This window comes from Zingiber officinale, chromosome 11A (assembly GCF_018446385.1).
Source record: "Zingiber officinale cultivar Zhangliang chromosome 11A, Zo_v1.1, whole genome shotgun sequence".
Classification (NCBI taxonomy): Eukaryota; Viridiplantae; Streptophyta; class Magnoliopsida; order Zingiberales; family Zingiberaceae; genus Zingiber; species Zingiber officinale.
In genome coordinates, this window is record NC_056006.1 from 96628026 (window position 1) to 96649030 (window position 21005).

The window sequence follows — 21005 nt, forward strand, 5'->3', positions numbered from 1 at the left end:
AAATCCTACGCGAGGCCTCGACCAAAATCGATCTGCTCACCTGCTCCACGCCCCAACCTTTCAATCCCAACGGATGGGAGTGATACTTTTATTTGATTACGTGGCGATCATCCGAACGCCTTGTTTGGAAGAGTCCGACGGCAATAACAACGGCGGAGATATATAAGAGGACTTTGGAGTGGGATCTCTTTCATGAATCCCAAACCCTGAAGAAGTCTTCGTTGGGGTCTCCAGTCTCCTCTTGCCTCCCACTGTCTGCCCCCGTGCTTGATCCAGCCATCAATGGTGGATCCCTCCGAAGCCAAAGGGGAAGGTTCCCTGCGGAAGGCCTTCGGGGGCGTTCTCGGATTCTTCATTCTACTCCTGATCGGAACCCTAGCCTTCTCGATCCGCCTCTTCTCGGTAAGTCGTCCTTCTCATAGATCGATCACCTCCAATCTGGATCTGCAATGGGAATACAATACTGAACTGGAGGCATGCAGTTATTTTTGAGCTACTAATGGGTGATGATGTTTTCTTTCATCTTCTAGGTCATCAAGTACGAGAGTGTGATTCACGAGTTTGATCCATATTTCAACTATAGAGTCACTCAGGTTTGTTTCTTTTCATGTTTTGTTTATATTACTCTCATATCTCCTCTCGCTCGCATTATTTTGTTAAAAAAGAGATAATAATAGATCTCCTCTTTAACAATCCTATCGTGTTTATAGTCAGATCTTTTTTTAAAATTTTTTTTTTTTGTATAAGATTTTCTTGGTTGTCAGTCTTAAATATGACTGATCGTGAGATTAAAAATATCCAGTTAGAGTTCTATTATTTGACCACTGGAAGTTTGGACTTTATGACTACTATAATATATTTATATTCCCCTAGTACACTTTCTGAAATCTTGCTCATTTACTTTATGGAAATGACATCTTGTCAGGTTGCGACATTTGATATCAATATAATATTAGCTATTATATTTGCAAACTAGAAAGCATTGCAGTTGATGCACTAAGCATGTCGCCTTTTCTCCTGAATTGCTTGTCAAATTCTCTCTGTTTTAGAATATACATCTTATACACTCATCACATGAACCATTTTTCAGTTTCTCACAAAGAATGGAATATACGACTTTTGGAATTGGTTTGATGACCGAACCTGGTACTATCTCAGAGTACATGTCAACTTGTTTTAGAAACTTCAAGCTTGATATTGGTTTTGAACTAATGTTCCTAGTATGATTTGACAGGTATCCCCTTGGTCGTGTAATTGGTGGTACAGTTTACCCTGGTTTGACATTAACAGCAGGTTCCATATGGTGGTATGTCTGCCAGATATTGTTAATTGTGACAAGCTATAATCTGTCAGAATCTATTTAAATAATAGTTTAAATAGTGCATTTCTTGCTTCATTATCGCAGGCTGCTGAATAACTTGAACATCCCTCTGTCTGTGGAGACTGTCTGTGTATTCACAGCTCCTATTTTCTCAGCGAATGCAGCATGGGCTACATACCTTCTCACAAAGGCACCTGCTCATCTATTTGTTTCTTCTCGTTTTTCTTATTGATATTCATTGAAATTTTGATAATCAGTTGTTTTTCTATCCTTCTGGCATGAATTGCAGGAAGTTAAGGGAACTGGAGCTGGTTTGACTGCAGCAGTCTTATTGGCGATGGTAATCTTGTTCTTACTTGTGTTCCTGTTGATTAGTGATAACCAGAATGTATGTGTGAGAAGAATGCACAACTTATACCATGTGTTCTTATAGCCTTGCTGAAATAGATATGGTTCTTCATGTTTCAGATAATAGTGTCATGAATTCGTGGCCTCATTCATCATATTTTTTTTTATATAAGAAAGAAAAGTTAGTCATCTTGTAAATTTTGCTTTCTGGTCAGGTTTTAGAAGGGCAATTTCTTCTATATGTTGCATTTTCACATGTATTCTTTATGTGACAGTTTCTTTTAATCTCAGAAAAACAATTATATCTTTCTCCTCTATGTACAGGTCCCTTCATACATTTCACGGTCTGTGGCTGGAAGCTATGACAATGAAGCTGTTGCAATATTTGCCTTAATTTTCACTTTTTATCTCTATATCAAGGTATAAATCTGGTTATGTTATGTGTTGTGAATTCATGTTTCTCTTGCTTTATGTAAAAAACAGATGGCTTAATTATCCAATTATTGGCCAAATGTTAGTTATTGTTTGCGACATTTTGTTTTACAAGTCTTCTGATCTCAAGAATTATACGCAGACACTGAATACTGGATCCCTCTTTTATGCTACTCTGAATGCTCTATCATATTTCTACATGGTAAAGCATGCTCTGTCTATTGTTCATCAACTCATCTTCCTAGTAGAAATTACAGTAGTATCTTGTTCTTTTCAGGTCTGCTCTTGGGGAGGCTATACATTTATTATCAACCTTATTCCAATGCATGTCCTTTTGTGCATTGTAACTGGTCGTTACTCGTCGCGTTTGTACATTGCCTATGCTCCTCTTGTAAGTGTTTGCAGTTGCATATAACTGTTTGCTTTAAGGCATCATCTAGTTCTAATACATCAAATGTTTTGTTTTTAATAAAGAAGTACCACTTTTGTCACATAAAATTTCTGTGCCTTTGCAGGTGGTTTTTGGAACACTGTTAGCTTCCTTGGTGCCTGTAGTTGGTTTCAACGCAGTGATGACATCTGAGCATTTTGCTTCCTTTTTGGTTTGTCATTCAATATCAAATCTCATGACATGCCATTTTTCTATGCTTTATGGGAGTTCTATGACTTGAGGACCAAAACTTTGTTGGTACTTGCTTCATTCTGCATGATGCATGTCTGATGTTAAGTTCCCTTAAGAAATTGCTACTATTTAGTATAAACAGTTACCGTCTACATTCTAATTGTATCATGTTTACATAACATAATCTATAATCTTGTTAAGGTAAATCCCATAGGTAAGGGGAAAAGGCACACATAAATTTGGACCTTGGATATTTTTATATATTTTGAATTCTAGTACCTTCAAGATTGGATTTCATTAGTTTTGTCATAGTATGGTAGAAGACCTTAAAGTATGTCTGCATTTCTTAGTAACACCGAACCTATTGCTAGTGGCTAGAATCCAATATGCTTTTATATTGACTCACCCTCAAATTTGCAGGTTTTCATAATCATTCACGTGGTTGCTCTAGTTTATTATATCAAAGGAATATTATCTCCTAAGATGTTTAAAGTGGCTATGACACTTATCGTTACAATTGGCATGTAAGCTTTCATTATGTTTATGGCAACTCATTTTTTTGTACTATAGTTTTATGTATGTTTAGTTGCATGAATGTGTTTTCCATTAACTGTTTCTTTCCCTTCAGTGCTGTTTGTGGTGCAGTTTTAGCTATTCTTATAGCACTGGTTGCTTCTAGCCCAACAAAAGGTTGGAGTGGACGTAGCTTAAGTCTTCTTGATCCGTAAGCATCTTCTCATGAAGTTAATTGATAATAATGTTAATAATATTCTCTTTGGTATCAATGTTTGGTAAATCCTTAAATAGTTTGAACTTGTTGCTTGCTTGTAATTGTTAAATCCTTAAGATCATCGTTATGAGGAACTATACAGCACAAGCATTTGGTAATCTTATTGAGATATATTTTTCATAATCAAGAAAGAGAAAACCAAAGAAGACTTAATTGGCAACAATAAAACAGGATAAATTTTATTTAAATATACATGATGATATAGTAGGGGATCGAGCCCAATGTTGTAGGAGGATCTATATAGTCGACTCCACTTAATTGGATAAAGATTTGGTTGTTATATTTGTGCTAAATATTTAAATGGTTGCTATTTGTGATATAGTTCTGAAAGTACAAATATGATTTATTGCAGAAGTTAGTGATGAATGCTAGTTGTCTAGGCCTAAATCATGATAAAATGTTCCTTAACTAAGGACAAATTTTTTTTTGAGGCATGACCACTGAATGTAATAAAGTTTATAGACTGTTAGAGCTTATTGCTATCTATCCTTTTTTTGGGGAAAGGTAAATGTTTTATAAATGTCTCAAGAGAGTACCATTAAGAGTTTACAATCAAAAGCATATTATCATGAGCTACAATCGCCCACAAGTCGATTCACATGTATCTGCTTGCGGAACATCCTATCAACATTGGGAGCAAGATCCTCAAAACGATATCTATTACTGTCTTCTCACAATACATAAATCATGCTCGAAACAACAAGATGCCTTGCTTTTATGATGTTGCTTCTGCTTTTGTAGTGTTGGCCGAAAATCTGGAATAACTCTTCAATTGTTTGGATCTCATATCTGATGTTTATCCATCTCTTTACCTTGTCCCATAGAGCCCGAGTGATGGGGCAATCAAACAAGATAGTGCGCATTTGATTCATCTTGCAGTCGACATAGCACAAACCTTATTTGTCTCATATGGTAACCCGTTGTCCGTAGCTTCCCATGTGCAAGTATCCACATAAAAAATGGGTGCTTTGGCATGAGTTCTAGCTTCCAAACCACCGATGTCCAAGCTGCCATAGGCCCCCTTGGCTTGAAAAATTCACAAGCATTGGCAGCCCCACTTTTGCCCATGCAAACCACTCCAGCAGTGCCATATTCGCTGCCCCTTGTCTGTGTAGCCTCTGAACTCTTTGATCTCTAATGTCCACCAACTGCTTGATCAAAGGGGAGTCCAAGGCCTTGACCTTCCATTGCCAAAGGTTAACTCCCTTGATGTAATGTTGATGAACCCATCTTATCCATAGAGAATCCGTCTTGGATTGAATATTCCATAGCGTCTTACTTAGTAGAGCATTATTTCATGTATGGAGGTCCCAAAGTCCATAGCCTTCCTCTTGTTTGGAAAGACAAATCGTGGCCCATGATATCAGGGGATGCTTGGAGGACCAACCAAACATCCGGCATATAGCATGAATCTTCTCAATCACTCCACCGGGTATGGGAAGCATGGATAACCAATAGCATTCAACTCCTTGGAGTACTAATTGCGGAAGAGGTTTTGGTCCACCAATAACATGGAATGGAGCATCAGATTTGGAGGTCATTGAGAGGATAGTCCTGGTGATTATGGAGACAGTACCAATAGATCATAGTTCCAGCAAACAACCACTTGTGGGTAGCACACCAGAAACCGAACAGAACCAAGGAGAGGCCAGAGTAGGCTCCTCCAGCTGGTAACAAATAGGAATCAGGACAGTTGCTGCAGTGCCAGAATAATCTGATTGCAATTTGTCTCTTATGGTCACCTTGGGTATGGAGGACACGGCTGATATAAGCACGGGAAGTTCAGTCTTGGCATCAACATATTCTGGAAGTCAAACAAGCAATTCAGAGGGTATTTCCAGGCCTACACAATCACATGGAGGTGGCCATCAAAGTGTCCAGCAAAGTGTCCAGCAAAGTGTTCAAAATGTACAACAAAGTGGTCAACAATTAAGGGTCCGAGCAGCCCGTACATCATGTGGTCAATGAAGATAACCTCATGGAATATTAGGGGTTTTCATAAGTCCCTTAAACATAAGGGGTTCAACACCTTCTCAAGCACAAAAATCTGCAAGTATTGGTGCTTTTAGAAACTAAACTCGATGAAGCTGCTCTTGACCTGATATTACGCCGGAAATTCACATTTATGGGCACTGCAAATAATTTCAGCTATTCTAATCATAGACGTATATTGCTTCTTTGGGATCTACAGCGGGTTGTCGTGGACATTATTATGGCTACGGATCCGTGCATGCACTGCCATATTAAATGTCGAATTGCTGGGAGGGGTTTCTTGGTTACGTTCATTTATGAATTTCATGCTATAGTCACTCGAAGATCGTTATGGGAGGGACTACTTAGCTTGGCGAGAACATAAGGAGCCGTGGTTTCTCATGGGGGATTTCAACGCATTGATATCTATTCATGAAAACGAAGGGGGGCTTCCGATCACAAACGATGAAATGAGAGATCTTCAACATTTTGTTCAAATGTGTGATTTGGTGGTCTTCGGTCTATAGGTTGTAGGCTCACTTGGACTAATGGTACGGTCTCTTGTAAATTGGATAGAGCTTTGGTAAATTCACATTGGATGTTGGCCACTCATGCAGCATTGTGCACACCCTAGTCCGAGATCGAGCCCCTAACCGACCCTTAAGTTCTTCAATATGTGGGCACTACATGGGGATTTCCAAAAATGGTGGCAGACTCGTGGGTAGACCCGACTATAGGGAATGCACAGTTTGTGCTAAGGCGAAACTTACTCGGTTGAAGGAAATGAATAAAGAGCATTTTGAGCACATCTTGGAGAAGGCGCGGCGGGCAAAAACAGATTTGGAGGAAGTACAATAGGAATTCTAGCAAGAGGTGCTATTCCTAAGGATTATAGGCATACGGAAGCATGACACTCTACTTGCTGAGGCAGAAAAGTAATTCTATAAACAAAGAGTGAATATTGCCTATCTTAAGAACTCGGATAGATGCACCAGATTTTTTTTATGATGTGGTGAAGAGGAACAACAAAATGAATGCTACAGTTACACTAACCAAATGAAATGAAGGCCAAACAACAAGCTTGGATTTGGTGGCAGAGGATTTTGTGGGTTTCTTTCACTTTTTGCTTGGACAAACGACCCATGGACAGTGCTCAGATAGGATAGCGACTAACTAATGGTCAAGCAATGAATTTAATCAAGCCAATAGACAAAGAAGAGATCCGGGCAGTCCTAAATGGCAGTGGGAGTGGTAAGGCCCCGGGACCGGATGGATATGATGCCAAATTCTTTACCTCCACTTGGGATACAATTGGAACAAATTTTATAACAGCAGCTCAAGAGTTCTTTCAGTCTGGGAAGTTGCTAAAGCAATGAAATTACTCCTTGATTGTCTTAATTCTAAAGACGGATCATACTTCGGGAGTAGTGGACTACCAGCCAATCTCTTGCTGTAACATTTTCTATAAGGTAATAGCCAAGGTGTTGGCCAGCCAGTTAACACCAGTTTTGGGCAGCTTGTTGGATCTGGCACAAGCGGCCTTCATGTAGGGGCGTTCGATAGGAGACAACGTTAATCTAGCACCAAAACTGCTTTGGAAGTATGCACGCAAAATTTTTTTGCCAAGATGTATGATTAAGGTGGATTTACAGAAGACATTTGATATGGTTGACTAGGGCTTCCTCAAATCGACACTTGTTGGTTTTGGGTTTTCCTAATATTCTGTCTCTCTGAATGGCGGGATTCATGGATTTTTCAGTGGGAGGCGTGGTTTAAGGCAAGTGACCACTTATCACCCCTATTATTTGGTTTGTGCCTTGAGGGATTATCAAGAAGGATTCAGGTAGCCTCATTGTTGCCCACTGTTCATTTTCATCCCAAGTATAAGGAAATTCGGATCACACATCTTGCATATGCCGATGACTTATTGTTATTTGCTTGAGTGGATGAAACCTCCATTTCGGTAATTCCAGACTATCAAGCAATTTGGAGATAAAGTTGGGCTTAAGGAAAATCCTTTGAAGTCCAACATGTATATGACTGGAAGAGTTGATAGAATGAAGACACAATTACTTCAGATTATTGGATTCGAGGAGGGTTTCCCTTTTGGTATTTGGGTATTCCTCTTTCGGTGGAGAAGTTGCAGATTGCAAACTATGGGCCCCTACAGGATGCGATAACAAGAAAGATAAATGGATGGCCAAAACAAACCTTATCATATTGTTATCTATCTTTATGTCTATGCTAAGTATTCACACTCCATGCACTAGATGATGAATGATTTTGGTTTCATTTTGCGTAGCCTTTGAACTTGTCAATTTTGTTTCTGGTTAGGTTCATTTAGCTTCCTGTAAATTGACCTTCTTGATCCTCCTTTTCACATGAGCAGAACTTATGCAAGCAAATACATACCCATCATTGCTAGTGTTAGCGAACATCAGCCACCAACATGGCCTTCTTATTTCATGGACATCAATGTGTTGGCGTTCTTGGTTCCAGCTGGCATTGTTGTAAGTTTCTTCCTATTATTTTATTTTTCTTTTATCTTCAGCTATATTGTTATTTTGGAATGTCTACTAGGCCATTTCTAGTTCGTTTTAATTTTAAATTTTATCCATTTTTACATCTAGGTGATATGTCTTTCTGGAAAAATATTTTATATTGCACTGTCCATGTTTGTTATTGTTTTTCAACCACTTAATGAATTCTTGTATACTTGCAAAGTTGTGATTCGCTGTCTAAAATTAAAACAGTTCATAAAGAAATTTCATTGGTTCAATTGATTCATGTGAATTGTGATAAGATCTTGCTCTATCCGACAATTTGTCGTTATATCTTTTAGAGCAATCAGACTTATTAAGTTAATGAACCATCTCAATTTTACTTCCACCATTTTTATCGGCTAGGTAGAACCTACAAAGTTTCACTAGCTATCAACTGCAAATTTAATTATATAATTATATGGTATTATTGGCAATCTTCACCTTTTTTCTATTAATTTTTCTAAACAACTCTGCTTTATTTAATGTCTTGCAGGCTTGCTTTTTACCTCTTTCTGATGCTAGCTCATTTGTGATTTTGTATATAACAACATCAGTATATTTTTCTGGAGTTATGGTACGTGGCACAATTTCTTCTTGTCAATGATACTTGTAGAATTTTGCCACCTTTCTTATTATTTGCAAATCTTTCATCAGGTACGTCTTATGCTTGTTTTGGCTCCTGCTGCATGCATAATGTCTGGCATTGCTCTGTCTGAAGCCTTTGATGTCTTCACACGATCTATTAAATTTCAACTTCCTAAATTATTTGAAACTCCACCTTCTGATGTATGGCAACTAATTGGTCTCTTCTTTTGATTTCTCAAAAATTACTTATGTCTGTTTTACTATAATGTGTCAATTATGGTACAAATTTGAAGGCAGGGGATACTAACAATGGAACTCAAGATGAACTAGCAAAGGTTGATAGCAAGATTCCAACAGAAAAATCTGAAACTACAGTCAAAGAAAGACCTTCAAAGAAGAATAGGAAGAAGGAAAAGGAAATCTTGGAGAAAGGAAAAGAAATCAAGGAGAAAGGAAAAGAAAACGTGGAGAAGGTGTCTGATAAACGTCAAAATGCAAAAAAACTTCTTGTATTGCCTTTGGAGGCATCTGCAGTTGCCATTCTCTTGCTCATCATTCTTGGAGCCTTTTATGTGGTATGAAAATCGCTTGTTTTATTTGTAATATGATGAATAAGGACACCAACCTCACCCTGAGAAACAATTGCCACAAGGATAATACAAATTGAAAATTGTATCAATTAAAAGATTAAAAAATTATAAGATTTTGGACTTCTTTTATAGATTCAGCAATAAGCAGGAGAAATAAATATTTTTAATTAGGAAAGTTAGCTTAGGCTTACTTGGGATTATAAATATTCCTTGATTATTACGGAAATAGAAGTGCTAATTCACTCCAAATTATTAAACGACAAAAAATGAATTTAAGATTTGTGCTGAACATACCATATCATGGATGTGCCTATCTCAAATCACTGTCCAATTATTTTCTTCAACTATTTTCTTTTCGGTGACAATTTATTTCCTCCTATGCTTTACTATTACGAAGGATCTAAATTTACATCAGAAGTTTTGGATGACTGTTATGTTAAACAACTTGCCGTTGCACTATTCTTTCAGAAGTGAGGAAACAAGTTAGTGATCGCCGACAATATAAAATCTAGTACTTTATTTGTGAATTCTATTGTTTATTTCTCGGTTTGAAAAGCAAGAAGTCGAGGAAAATGAAATGAATAGTGACACTTAATCTAAGTGGTATACAGCCATTGAAGAATATGTTGTGTTGGATATTTCATCTATTTTGTATGTATACATTGTACTCTATTTCTGGTGCTGTCTTATTTGGGTGTTTCAACTTGACTGAATCTTTTTGTTGGCTATTGCAGGTTCATTGTGTCTGGGCAGCAGCAGAAGCTTACTCTGCACCATCGATTGTACTAACATCTCATTCCCATGATGGCTTGCATGTTTTTGATGATTTTCGTGAAGCATATGCGTGGCTGAAGCATAATACTGATGTAGATGATAAGGTTATTTCTCATTTTCTCCTTTCTATTTCCTTGCACAATTTCTGGGATGTTTATGCCTTATTGCTTAAGATAATCTTATAAAAGGAATTTGGTTGTGGTTTTAGATTGAAACAGAATTGCATAATTGTTTTTTTTTTTTTTTAAATTTTATCTTTTTTTAATTGTTTGTAAATCAAATGTGTTACTTCACATCAGTGTCTGGTTTTGTATCATTTAGAATCTAAAGGGAGATGGAGAGACATGTTTATAGAGTTAATTAGAAAAAGGAGGTGATGGATAGACAGAAGTCACTTGTGATCCTGATAATGAATGTGGTGGACTTGAAGTAGTCACTTGTTTCTATATGGAGCCATACTTATGTCTTATTGATGGATAGACAGAAGTTGATATGCACTTAATTTAGCCTGATAAAATTTGAACTGCAATAGTCAGTGTGGTTAATATATTATTATATCCTTCAGTAGCTTACAGTTTAACTTCGTACATAAGTATTTTGATTGACTTCTATTGAGGTAAGATTTGCTATATTTATTTGAAATTTTAATATCATAGTATCATTCTAACTTATCTTTTATGCACAATATTATGCAAACTTCTTGTTCCTTTTTATGCTCAAGGAAAAAAAATTTTGTCGATAATATTTTGTTTATTTCTGTGTTTTTTTTTTTAAACCTGAGAGATTCTTGTGTTACTGATAGAGATGCATTGCACAAAAGAAATACTAAGAAATTCAGATTATGATAAAAACTGTGTTGAATACACAAGATATGGCTGTGGCCAAGGATTCTTTCTCTGGTATTGAAGTCAGGATGTTCTCAGCAGCCAAGCTGTTCCATTTTTACACCTTTTGTTTATATTTTTTATTCAGTCTTGATTTTGAGAGCAAGATTAAAAGGCTACCTAAAACTAGATTGATGAAATGAAATACAGGGAAAATGACAACTATATACTCTTGGAATGGCACGATGGCAGTATGAAGAATCTTTGAAAGCAATTTCACTTTTACCATTTATTTTATTTTTTTGTCACTTTTGATTTTTAGTGGAAGGGCAAATACCTGCCTACAATTTGATCCAATTAAAAGAGAAACACCCAAAATGTTATGGCTTAATCAAGAGTTGGTCAAACCATAAAGCAAGCATTTCAACAAAGCCAATTACACAACTATACACCAGATAAAGATTGGCAACTGTTTCAAAGATCTTGTTGTTTTGCTCTGTTCAAATGGCTCAAGCCCAGCCCAGGATTGAAGCTCCCTTCAATCTTTTCTCAGTTCTATATTTTATTTGATTATATGACTTAAAAAAAGAACAGCCATTTCATTTGGTACGGAAGAAGCAAAGAGACTTCTGTGTTTGTATACCTAATTTCTAGAAAGTTAGGGATGCATTCTGATGTAGATCTAATTCTAAATGATAACATAGATGATATTTGAGCTGCATATTTTTTAAGCCATCCGAGTATCTTATTTATCACCCATCTGAAAGTTGTGCTACTTTGTAGTGCATGTCCAATATGTGTTCTTGAGCTTTCATATATATTAACAGCAATTGGCTGTGGAGAGGATCTAGATAATGGTTAAACAACTATGATAGCAAATTGTACGTCATTGTTGACAATGTACCCGGAATAATACTCAGTGAAACTTTTGAGATTGCACATTTCAAAAGTTCCTAAGTTTCTTAAAATTATATTATTTTACAGGTAGCATCTTGGTGGGACTATGGTTATCAAACCACTGCGATGGCAAATCGAACTGTCATTGTTGACAATAATACCTGGAATAACACTCACATTGCAACTGTTGGTACTGCTATGTCTTCACCTGAGAAGCCAGCTTGGGAAATCTTCAATTCCCTGGATGTCAAATATGTTCTTGTTGTATTTGGAGGTTTGTGCTCTCAAGTGAGATCCCCTTGATCATTTCAAACTTGCGTCTTTAAATTTCTAAATTTTCTAGCTTTTTGTTTCAATGAACAGGTTTTGTGGGCTACCCAAGTGATGACATCAACAAATTCTTGTGGATGGTTCGAATTGGAGGAGGCGTCTTTCCACATATCAGGGAGCCTGATTATCTTGTGAGTGTCTGACTTCTGTCATGCAGTACATCACTTATTGTTCTCTTAGAGCATCCACATCAGCTTCCTTAAACACGGAATTTATTTAAATTTTACATTTTACGTAAAAAAAAATGTTTGCATCAATTATCCTATCCATTCTCTAAATTTTAGATTTCATGAATAGGATTTTTCTAAATTTAGAGAATGAAATTCATTCCCTATCATTTAATTTGGGAGAGAAAAAATAAAGGGAATAGATTGGGTAATGAAAAGTAGATATTATATAGGGAGAGAGAGAAAATAATAAAAAAGTGAAAGAGAGAAGAAAATAATAAAAAAATAAATATAATGGAAATTTTTGGATAGTTGATATAGCGTGTAATGAAAAATGATTGTCTAAATTTAATAAAGTGGGTGATTTATTCTAAATTTTAGAGATTATTGAGAAATTGATATGAATGTTCTTATATTATTTTTGAAAAGATTGAGAGATTCTGCATAAGATATATTACTGTATTGTAACCGAGTCATAGCAGGTGAAATGTAAATTTATCAATTTCAATAATGTGAGTGTTACCTCTAAATTCCCTACCTTCGCTCTCAAAAGTGTGGTGCATCATATAAGACGTCAATCCATTGAACTTCAATAACTGTCTATGCTATGTATTCTTATAGATAGTTAAAGTTGGTTCAGAAAGATATGAGCTACTTTTTTCTTGAAGAGAAACTTTATCAAGTGTTTATTTTGTCAATCTAGAGGGATGGCCAGTATCGTATTGATGCACAAGCTACCCCAACTATGCTCAATTGCCTAATGTACAAGTTGTCATACTACAGGTTTGCAAATCCTTTCTTATCTAGGAATCTGATAGTGTTATAGTTGGAGTATCCTTTCATACTTTTTTATTTTTTTAGGTTTGTGGAAACAGATGGTAAAGGCTTTGATAGAGTCAGGAGGACAGAAATAGGGAAAAAACATTTCAAGCTAACACACTTCGAGGAGGTAAAACATTTTTTTTACTAATTCTCTGTTGTAGTGTTTCAGTGTAATAGTTATATTTTCCTATTCTATTTAGTTTATTGTTTGAGTTTTGTGGAGTTTTGTTTTGAGCATAATGAATGCGTTAAGAATCATACTATATTTTTTTCCACTTTTTTTTGATCAGGTGTTTACTACACACCACTGGATGGTGCGAATATACAAATTGAAACCACCCAAGAATATGACACGTGGAAAATCGAAGAAAAAAATAGTAAGTCAAATTGCACTCATGTGTTGGAGTTTGAGCAAATCCTTTTCTCATCACTCGGTTGATTATTGCAGAATCCTAAAACGAGAACCAAGATCAGTTACCAAAAGAACAGGAACAAGAATCCTTGGCAGTGAAGTTGAATAGTTATAGCAAATGCATGCCTTGACGTTCTTTTTAAGTTTTTATTTTTATATCAAGAGGAGAAGACTGCAATTTTTGTTAGGAGATACCGTTTATATTTAATCAATTTTATGTCTTGTATTAACTTTGTACAATATGGTGGATTCAGAAATGCAATTTCGAATTTTCCTGGTTACATTACGAATTTGCATTCTTTATCCGTAACATGCCTCGGAAGCTTTTCCATAGAAATTTAAGATTGACTTGATATGTAAATTTACAAAGGGACCTCCCTCGGGGTGTTGTTATAAAATAAACCTACAAGGCATTCGCTTTCTTGCGATTTCCAAAATTAAATATATTCGATGGCGTGGGAAAAAAAAACTGCTCGAGCAAAATCCATGTAAATAATCAATTTTCGCAGACGATTTATTCATAAATTTGTTATTTACAACGAATAGTTAAATTGTCAATATTTCCTCACGAAATTAATAGAACATTGCAATTTGCACTCGAGAATAATTGGTCCTGCCTATCTTTTAAGAACTTTCGAAAATATAAAGAATAAATCCGAACAAAAATTGTCATAAATTTCCACCGATGACTCTCGGATGGCGTCGTCGTGAACTGGATCTCTTATCCCTACCACGCCTCGCGGGCGTTTTCCCCGGCAGCTTCCTCAACGGCGGTGCTTTTGTGTCTTTGTCACGTGTCACTGCAGCAGGAGGCGGGTGGACCGGGTGGTGCATCGCGGCAAGTGCTTTTCGCTGTTCCAACAGGTCTCTGTGGTATGCCTGCACAATCATCACCATGGTTCAAACTAAATAAGCACACTTCTGGTTGATCCCTATAGACATTATCCATTACACGTAACGAAATTAAGTCATTCGATTTGATGGATAACAAAGTTGTCTAATTAAATCGGGACATAATATAGATAGCAAAGTTAGAGAGATCATGATAAAACGTTGATTTACCTGAACAACAAAGTTGCGCCTTTCGCAGTCCATAAACATGTTAATCGTCCAATCTACTTGGGACATGATTTTATCCCTTACAGTACTGAAACTGATTTGGTCCCTGGAGGTAAAACGATCGACTTCATTGAACCACAGACAAGTGAATAGATCAGTAATCGGTATGTGTTCTCTGATGATCACGCATCCCTCTGGTACGTCTGGCGTACGAAAAAACATACAAATTTAATACATGTGTTGTAAGAGCAATCTATTCACAAATGAATCAACTTGTAAAACCTAGCACTCACCACTTGTAATTGGAAGCTTAGATAAAGAATAAGGTATCAGCCCCTCTTTCTTGTAAAATTCAATTTGATAATCTATGGACGCATTGTCGTATTTTCCAGCAGCTTTGTTAGCCTCTGCTTCCTCAAATACATCAAAGCGCCTGTAGTGCCTAGATATTGCAAATGTGTAGTTTTCCCTCCACAAGAATCTGATAGTGGATATAAACGCATGTCAGCGTATATGAACTAATTTTACAGACAAATCAGATTTGAACACAAATGCTTTGCTTTGTCATTCGTATATAAAATATATAAACCATGTAGATGATTCACTATTCATACATAAAAAAGCTAAGGTCGGTTACTACTAACTACCACACAACAACTATACCTTCGGCAACACTAGTTAAATATATCGATATTTCTTGAAATAAAGTCGCAACATTTAATATAAGAGTGTACCTGGTTGTGCAACTAAATGTTCACTTCAAACAATTCCATTGATTCAAAAAGAAGAAAGGGGTAAATTATAAGAATAAATTAAACGACTCCAATTATATAGGAATGGAAACAATTTCACCCGTCACTTTTATAAAAAAAAAACAAAATTTTCATTTTGTAAATAACATACAGTAGCATTTCATAAGTTGAATAAGTGTAATCTAGTGCAACAGCTCATGCTGACCTACGGTTTGGATGGTGAAACATTGTCTTCAAAGAGACTATTTTGACAATTTGAGTTAAAAACAACATTATTTTGCTGCAAAAAGTTCAACTATCTACTAAAGTAATATAAATACACAATACTTTGCTACGCTATTTAATAGCATTAGAACAACATTTAGCATAGAGATGAAAGTGTACCCACTCAAAAAAATTGGGGGCAAGACCTTCATCCAAGTATACCTCTCAAGAATTTGGTAGGGATCCACAACGAGTTGCAGTTTTCCATCAATCCAAATAGAAAATTGAGCGTTTGGGAAAAGCCTATGGAGCAAAAGTTTGGGAACCTGCTAATGTTATAAAAAAAAAACTCTTGTTTAATAGATCGTCTCAAATAGAAAAGGGATTACTGCTAAAAGAATTTTAAAAATAAAAACAATAATAATATAAATGCAAACTAGAAATGACATATAAATTACAAAAGAATATGGAGAGACATGACTGCAGGAAGTGTAAATGTGTATCACAGTAAGCTTATTCACAAAATCATGAGAGTTCATACAAATGCATTTTAAATTTGTTCCAGAGCTAAGATTACATAAATACTGATTTCAAGTAATAATCTAATTTTATTATTTCTCCGATACTCTTTTATCAATCTGCTTAAGTTACCCCTTTCAGAACCTCTTCTATGAACAACTATACTAATTAAACTTGGTTATTTCTTCTTACTAATTCATTTTCATATTTTTGTAAGTTGTCCAATTTCTATTTTATATGTTACGAAGTTGTTATTCTTGTTAAATGTTGCATTCAACAATAACCTTAATGCCAAGCTTTTTGTTTTCTAGCACTTTTTCCATGGAACATGAAGAGAAATACTATTGATAAATGTTACACTCCAAAGATATATCCTTCTAGGCAAACAAACAAAGCATACAATAGTAGGTATTAGATATATAACATATATCAAAGATGAAAATGACTTTTACAAAATTCCAAAGCTGAAACACATTCTTTTGGATAATCAAAAGTGAATCATGTGTGAAGAAATCAAGAATCTTGGATGGGAGTTGAGGTCACCTCTTTAATGCTCTTGATATTGAAGAAGATCAATTTGTTTTTGGTAGTCTTATATGTCCTTTCAGTGAATGTAATTTAATTGATAGCTTTAAGAGCTTCTTATGCCAATATACAGTCAGGAAGGTAACATTATTTAGAAACAAGTTCAAGATAAAGAATATGTTCACAAAATCCGATGATGAAGTAATGAGCTTAGGTGTAATGGTATAGAAGGTGAAAAAATATGCATGTTTATTTTACATTTACTTTTCTTGCATTATGAAATGCTAATAGAATATGATGAACACTTACAGAACCGTAACGGACAATTGACTTGGCCTAGTTGTTGTGCATATTGCAAGGTCATATCTAAATGTAAAATGATGCTAATTGTAGCTAATATGAATCAATAGTAGTGTAGAGAGTAAATTGTACCTTCCCATTGCGCCTTGAATCCTCGTATGGAAGATTTCGAACCAGCACCACTCTCCAGAGACCAACTCTTTTGGAATCATCTAGACCACTAGAATTTCTCATATAGGCTTCAGTTTTTTCATCAATAAACATGTAAAAGCACGCATTCTTCTTCGTATGGTCACTAATGTTCTTGGGTTGTTGCATTAAATCATAATTTCCTAGTTAACAAGACAAACAAGAAATCAATCTAAATGGGCAAAGAGAACATGGAGAAACAACAAGGAATGAGAGGGGAAACAAATAAGTAGAAAAAAACAACAGAATTAGCATTATATTCATACCAAATATAGCAGAGGCTACTACAACATTATAGCATTCTTCCATTTCGAGAAGGATATCATCATCAATATTGAATCCAGTTCCTTGACCAGGTTTCCTTCCATTTGCAAAGCTGATGGAAGAGTAGACAGACTAATTAAACTGTGACTTAGAAAACAATAAAAGTAATAGGACCTTACTCCACATACATAAGCACATTGATACTAAAGAAAGAGAAGAGAAATCATACACATTGCAGACTGCAGATTTATGCTACTACAAATGCATTTATAAAGAAAGAGAAGAGAAATCATACACATTGCAGACTGCAGATTTATGCTATTACAAATGCATTTATAATTTATCCAATAATATTTATGGATTAGTAGGAAGGATGATGAAAAATACCCACAGTGCACGGTCATTGATTCTTTTATGGTGAAAGATTCATTTCTTTGCATCAAAGACGGACGCCCGCCAAAAATAGAGCCCCCATTTGGCTCATAAGAGATTAAACTAGCTTCTGAAAAATAATGTAGATTCTTAAGGACAGGTGATGGAGATGGTGAATATGGCATGTGAAACAGAGCCTGCTCTACGGGAATGTAACAAACAGGACATGCTGCAAAACACACATGAGATAGTCAGTGTGATAGAGAAGTCAGTATAATAGATAATCCAAAAGTTATTAAGCATATAGCTAAGAGATCATCACTTACGACGTGGACCAGTGTGCCTCTTATCCATTGGTGGAGAAGGAACAGGGAATTTTTCACAAGGATGTTGTGTTCCATGATGAGAGGGAAGAGAAATATGATTTGTACTATGTCTAGTTGACGACTCTTCAAGTGGAACAATAAATGGGGAGTCGAAACTTTTTCTTGAAGGATTTTCCGAATGCATATGTGTTGTAGCACCTAATAACGAATCTTCATCTAAAACAGCAACACAAGTTTATCATATACCATGATGATGCATAATGAAAAAACTAATTTATCAAAGCTGCAGACAAGAAGGTTTACTAGGGGTATAAAGGAAACATATTTAGAGCTACAAGGATGATACATGAAGGAACACTGCACCCAAAAAAGCAATATTTTTTTTTTCAATATCCAAGATTTGGATTTTGTAAAAGGATGGAAGGGTTGATGGAGATGTTTCACATATGATACAAGGAGGATGATTGAAATGGAGAAGGGCGTCAAATGTTTTTTTTGTGATCGTAAGATACCTCTAAAATTTAAAGGGAAGTTTTACAAAACGACGATTAGACATGCTTTGTTACATGGATCTGAATGTTGGGCTATGAATTGCGCACATGAGTAGAAGATGAGAGTCGTATAGATGATAATGTTAAGGTGGAAATGAGAATATACGAGAATCAACATGATAAAAAATAAGAACATCAGAGAAAAAGTAGGAGTTACGCCCGAGGAAAAACTCCAAGAGATGCGTTTAAGATGGTCTAAACAAGTACTTTGGTGACCAATAAATTCCCCACTTAGGCGATGAGAGATTATAGCAAACACACACATTAATCGAGAAAGAGGACCAAATAAGATTTGGTTAGCAATAATAATATATGATAAAATTCATTTAAATATAAATAAGGAAATAATAGAGTATCGAGTCCAATGACACAAGATGATCTATGTAGCCGACTCAACTTAGTGGGATAAAGGTCTGGTTATTGTTATTGTTATTGTATTGGGGTTATGGGATTTGTTGGTACTTTAAATTAGCATGATGGAAAATCTTATTCATCTGATAGAAACTCATGATGAAGAAATTTTATCAGGATACACAACCCACAACTCATACTGATACCGCCGCCGATGACTATAGCTCCTGAAAAATATAAATTTAGTGCAAACTTCTACAACAATCAAGAGTACACTGCTCCAAATGGAACACTACCTGATATGACACACCTAACAAAACTGTTGAGCTCTCTGTCAAGTCTTGATCTAAAATTCAGTCGGGTTATGCCTCTAAAATTAGTACAAGCAAATTTGTATTGGTCAACTTGTCTAATACTAAATTTTCACCCATAAATGATCAAAAGAGAACGGGAAATTAGAATATGGCATAACAAAAGATTGAAAAGATTAGACTGTTCCTACTAGGACAATAAGAATCCATCCAAAGTTCCAAACTTATAGAAGTATAATTTACTAGATATTAATCATGATTGAAATAACATACCTTCAATTCACTAGAAAATTCATAAACTCATAGAAGCATATTCACTATATATTACTCACGAATGAAATAACCTAGTACAATTCACTAGAAAATTCATAAATTCAAAGAAGCATATTCACTATATATTACTCACGAATGAAATAACCTAGTACAATTCAGCATCAAATTCACGGAAGTGTGGTGTAATTGATATTATTTATGAATGAAATGACCTACCTACAATTCAATAACGAATTCATGCCTAGGAATACCGAAAATAGTAACTAACCTCTACTAATAACCGAAACAAACGACAGTAATGCAGCTGAAATCATGAGCATCAGTAGAATTCCGACCTTCCTCCTCCCAACAAACTTGTAAATCCTAGGCAAGACCTTCTCCCTTTCTCGTACTCCGGAAAAGGATCTTGCAGCCCTTCGAAGTAGGATTGGTTGAGTTGCCGGAAAAGCACCGTCCTGTAGCTGTTGATGCAATGATCCGTAGCTTCCCGACCGAAGACCCAATGACGCTGCAGCCATCGTCCCTCCCTCCGGAAGGTAGACCCACTCATCTCCCCGACCCTTTACAAAATCCTATCATCAAATGAATCAAAATCTGCAAATCCTCACTTCCTGAAACCAGCAGACCTAAATCCAAGACGAGATCTACTTGTTCTAGCACGGAAAATCTCCAGACTTCTCCGGAATATATCCCTTACATGAAATTCTTATCTCCAGAAAAAGATGGCGATTAGTCTCCTTCGTCACAGGTCCAGGGGAGCGATTACAATGCAAGTAAATAATAATAATAATAATAATAATAATAACAAAAAGAGGAATAGATTGGGAATGGTGCGAAGGATCTCTTCTCTTCTGATTCTGCAATTGTTGGCGATCAATCCGTCGATTATGTTCTCGGCTGCAGATTGCTCCGATGAATCCGTGTATTAGGGTTTCGGCGGAAGGATTCGCCGATCGAAACCCACGCGGAGGTGTTCGAGCGTCGGGCTCGAAGAAGTTGAAAATACGAAAGAGGCGAGGAAAACAAACATCAATTAAGCCGACGCGTCTCGTTAAAAGTTAAAACTGAGAAGATATAAACAAATTTCTATTTAAAAAAAAAAAATAAAAAACATCAATTTTGTTTTAGAAGTAATTAAAAAATGTAAGTGAGCGAAGAAAAAAAAAACACGGTTTGTCATTCTGTATCAAAAATAATTTTAATTTTAGATTTAAGAAAATTCCAATTGCATAATTAAAAGCAAAACTTTGAAATCCAAAATAAAATTTATTTTATATATATATATATATATATATATATATATATATATATATATATATATATTAATATTAATTAGCCCAAAGTCTAATTGCATAACTGCAGTCTCTCAGACGTATAAAATGGTTGCATAACAGAGAGATCTCATGGATGAGCAGAGGTCCTCTGGTTCGTAATTTGATTGGTGAGTTATGATGAAATTCATTTGGTGAGTTATGATGAAATTCATCTGTTTAACAGATGGAATCTATTAAAATGGATCAATTTATATTACGGGCATCCTCTGATTCGTAAATTACGAACTAGAAGATCCGTGTTCACGAG

The 21005-nt window shown here is 35.7% G+C and overlaps 2 protein-coding genes across 4 annotated transcripts; one reads left to right on the top strand and one right to left on the bottom strand.

Annotated features, from left to right (window-relative positions):
* The first annotated feature begins 179 nt into the window (after positions 1-179).
* LOC122031177 (dolichyl-diphosphooligosaccharide--protein glycosyltransferase subunit STT3A-like) lies at positions 180-13709 on the top strand. Its single transcript, XM_042590315.1, has 23 exons — positions 180-402; positions 531-593; positions 1091-1146; positions 1235-1306; positions 1406-1511; positions 1611-1661; positions 1994-2089; positions 2244-2303; positions 2379-2492; positions 2617-2703; positions 3144-3247; positions 3352-3447; positions 7874-7994; positions 8521-8601; positions 8682-8813; positions 8906-9187; positions 9937-10080; positions 11785-11971; positions 12061-12158; positions 12898-12977; positions 13056-13143; positions 13307-13393; positions 13465-13709. Exons 1-23 carry the CDS (start codon positions 283-285, stop codon positions 13525-13527), a joined length of 2388 nt encoding a protein of 795 aa, XP_042446249.1. The 5' UTR covers positions 180-282; the 3' UTR covers positions 13528-13709.
* Positions 13710-13917: 208 nt separating this feature from the next.
* LOC122031831 (probable hexosyltransferase MUCI70) lies at positions 13918-20468 on the bottom strand. Of its 3 annotated transcripts, none has more exons than XM_042591006.1 (9): positions 19693-20468; positions 17939-18154; positions 17628-17841; positions 17243-17352; positions 16920-17119; positions 15666-15769; positions 14781-14968; positions 14491-14690; positions 13918-14307 (listed from the first exon to the last, which is right to left on the bottom strand). In XM_042591006.1, exons 1-9 carry the CDS (start codon positions 19940-19942, stop codon positions 14098-14100), a joined length of 1692 nt encoding a protein of 563 aa, XP_042446940.1. In that variant the 5' UTR covers positions 19943-20468; the 3' UTR covers positions 13918-14097. The 3 variants fall into 3 exon arrangements, with proteins under 3 accessions (XP_042446940.1, XP_042446938.1, XP_042446941.1); XM_042591004.1 differs by having other exon boundaries at positions 15624-15769; XM_042591007.1 differs by having other exon boundaries at positions 15624-15769; positions 19760-19894.
* Between the last annotated feature and the right edge of the window lie 537 nt (positions 20469-21005).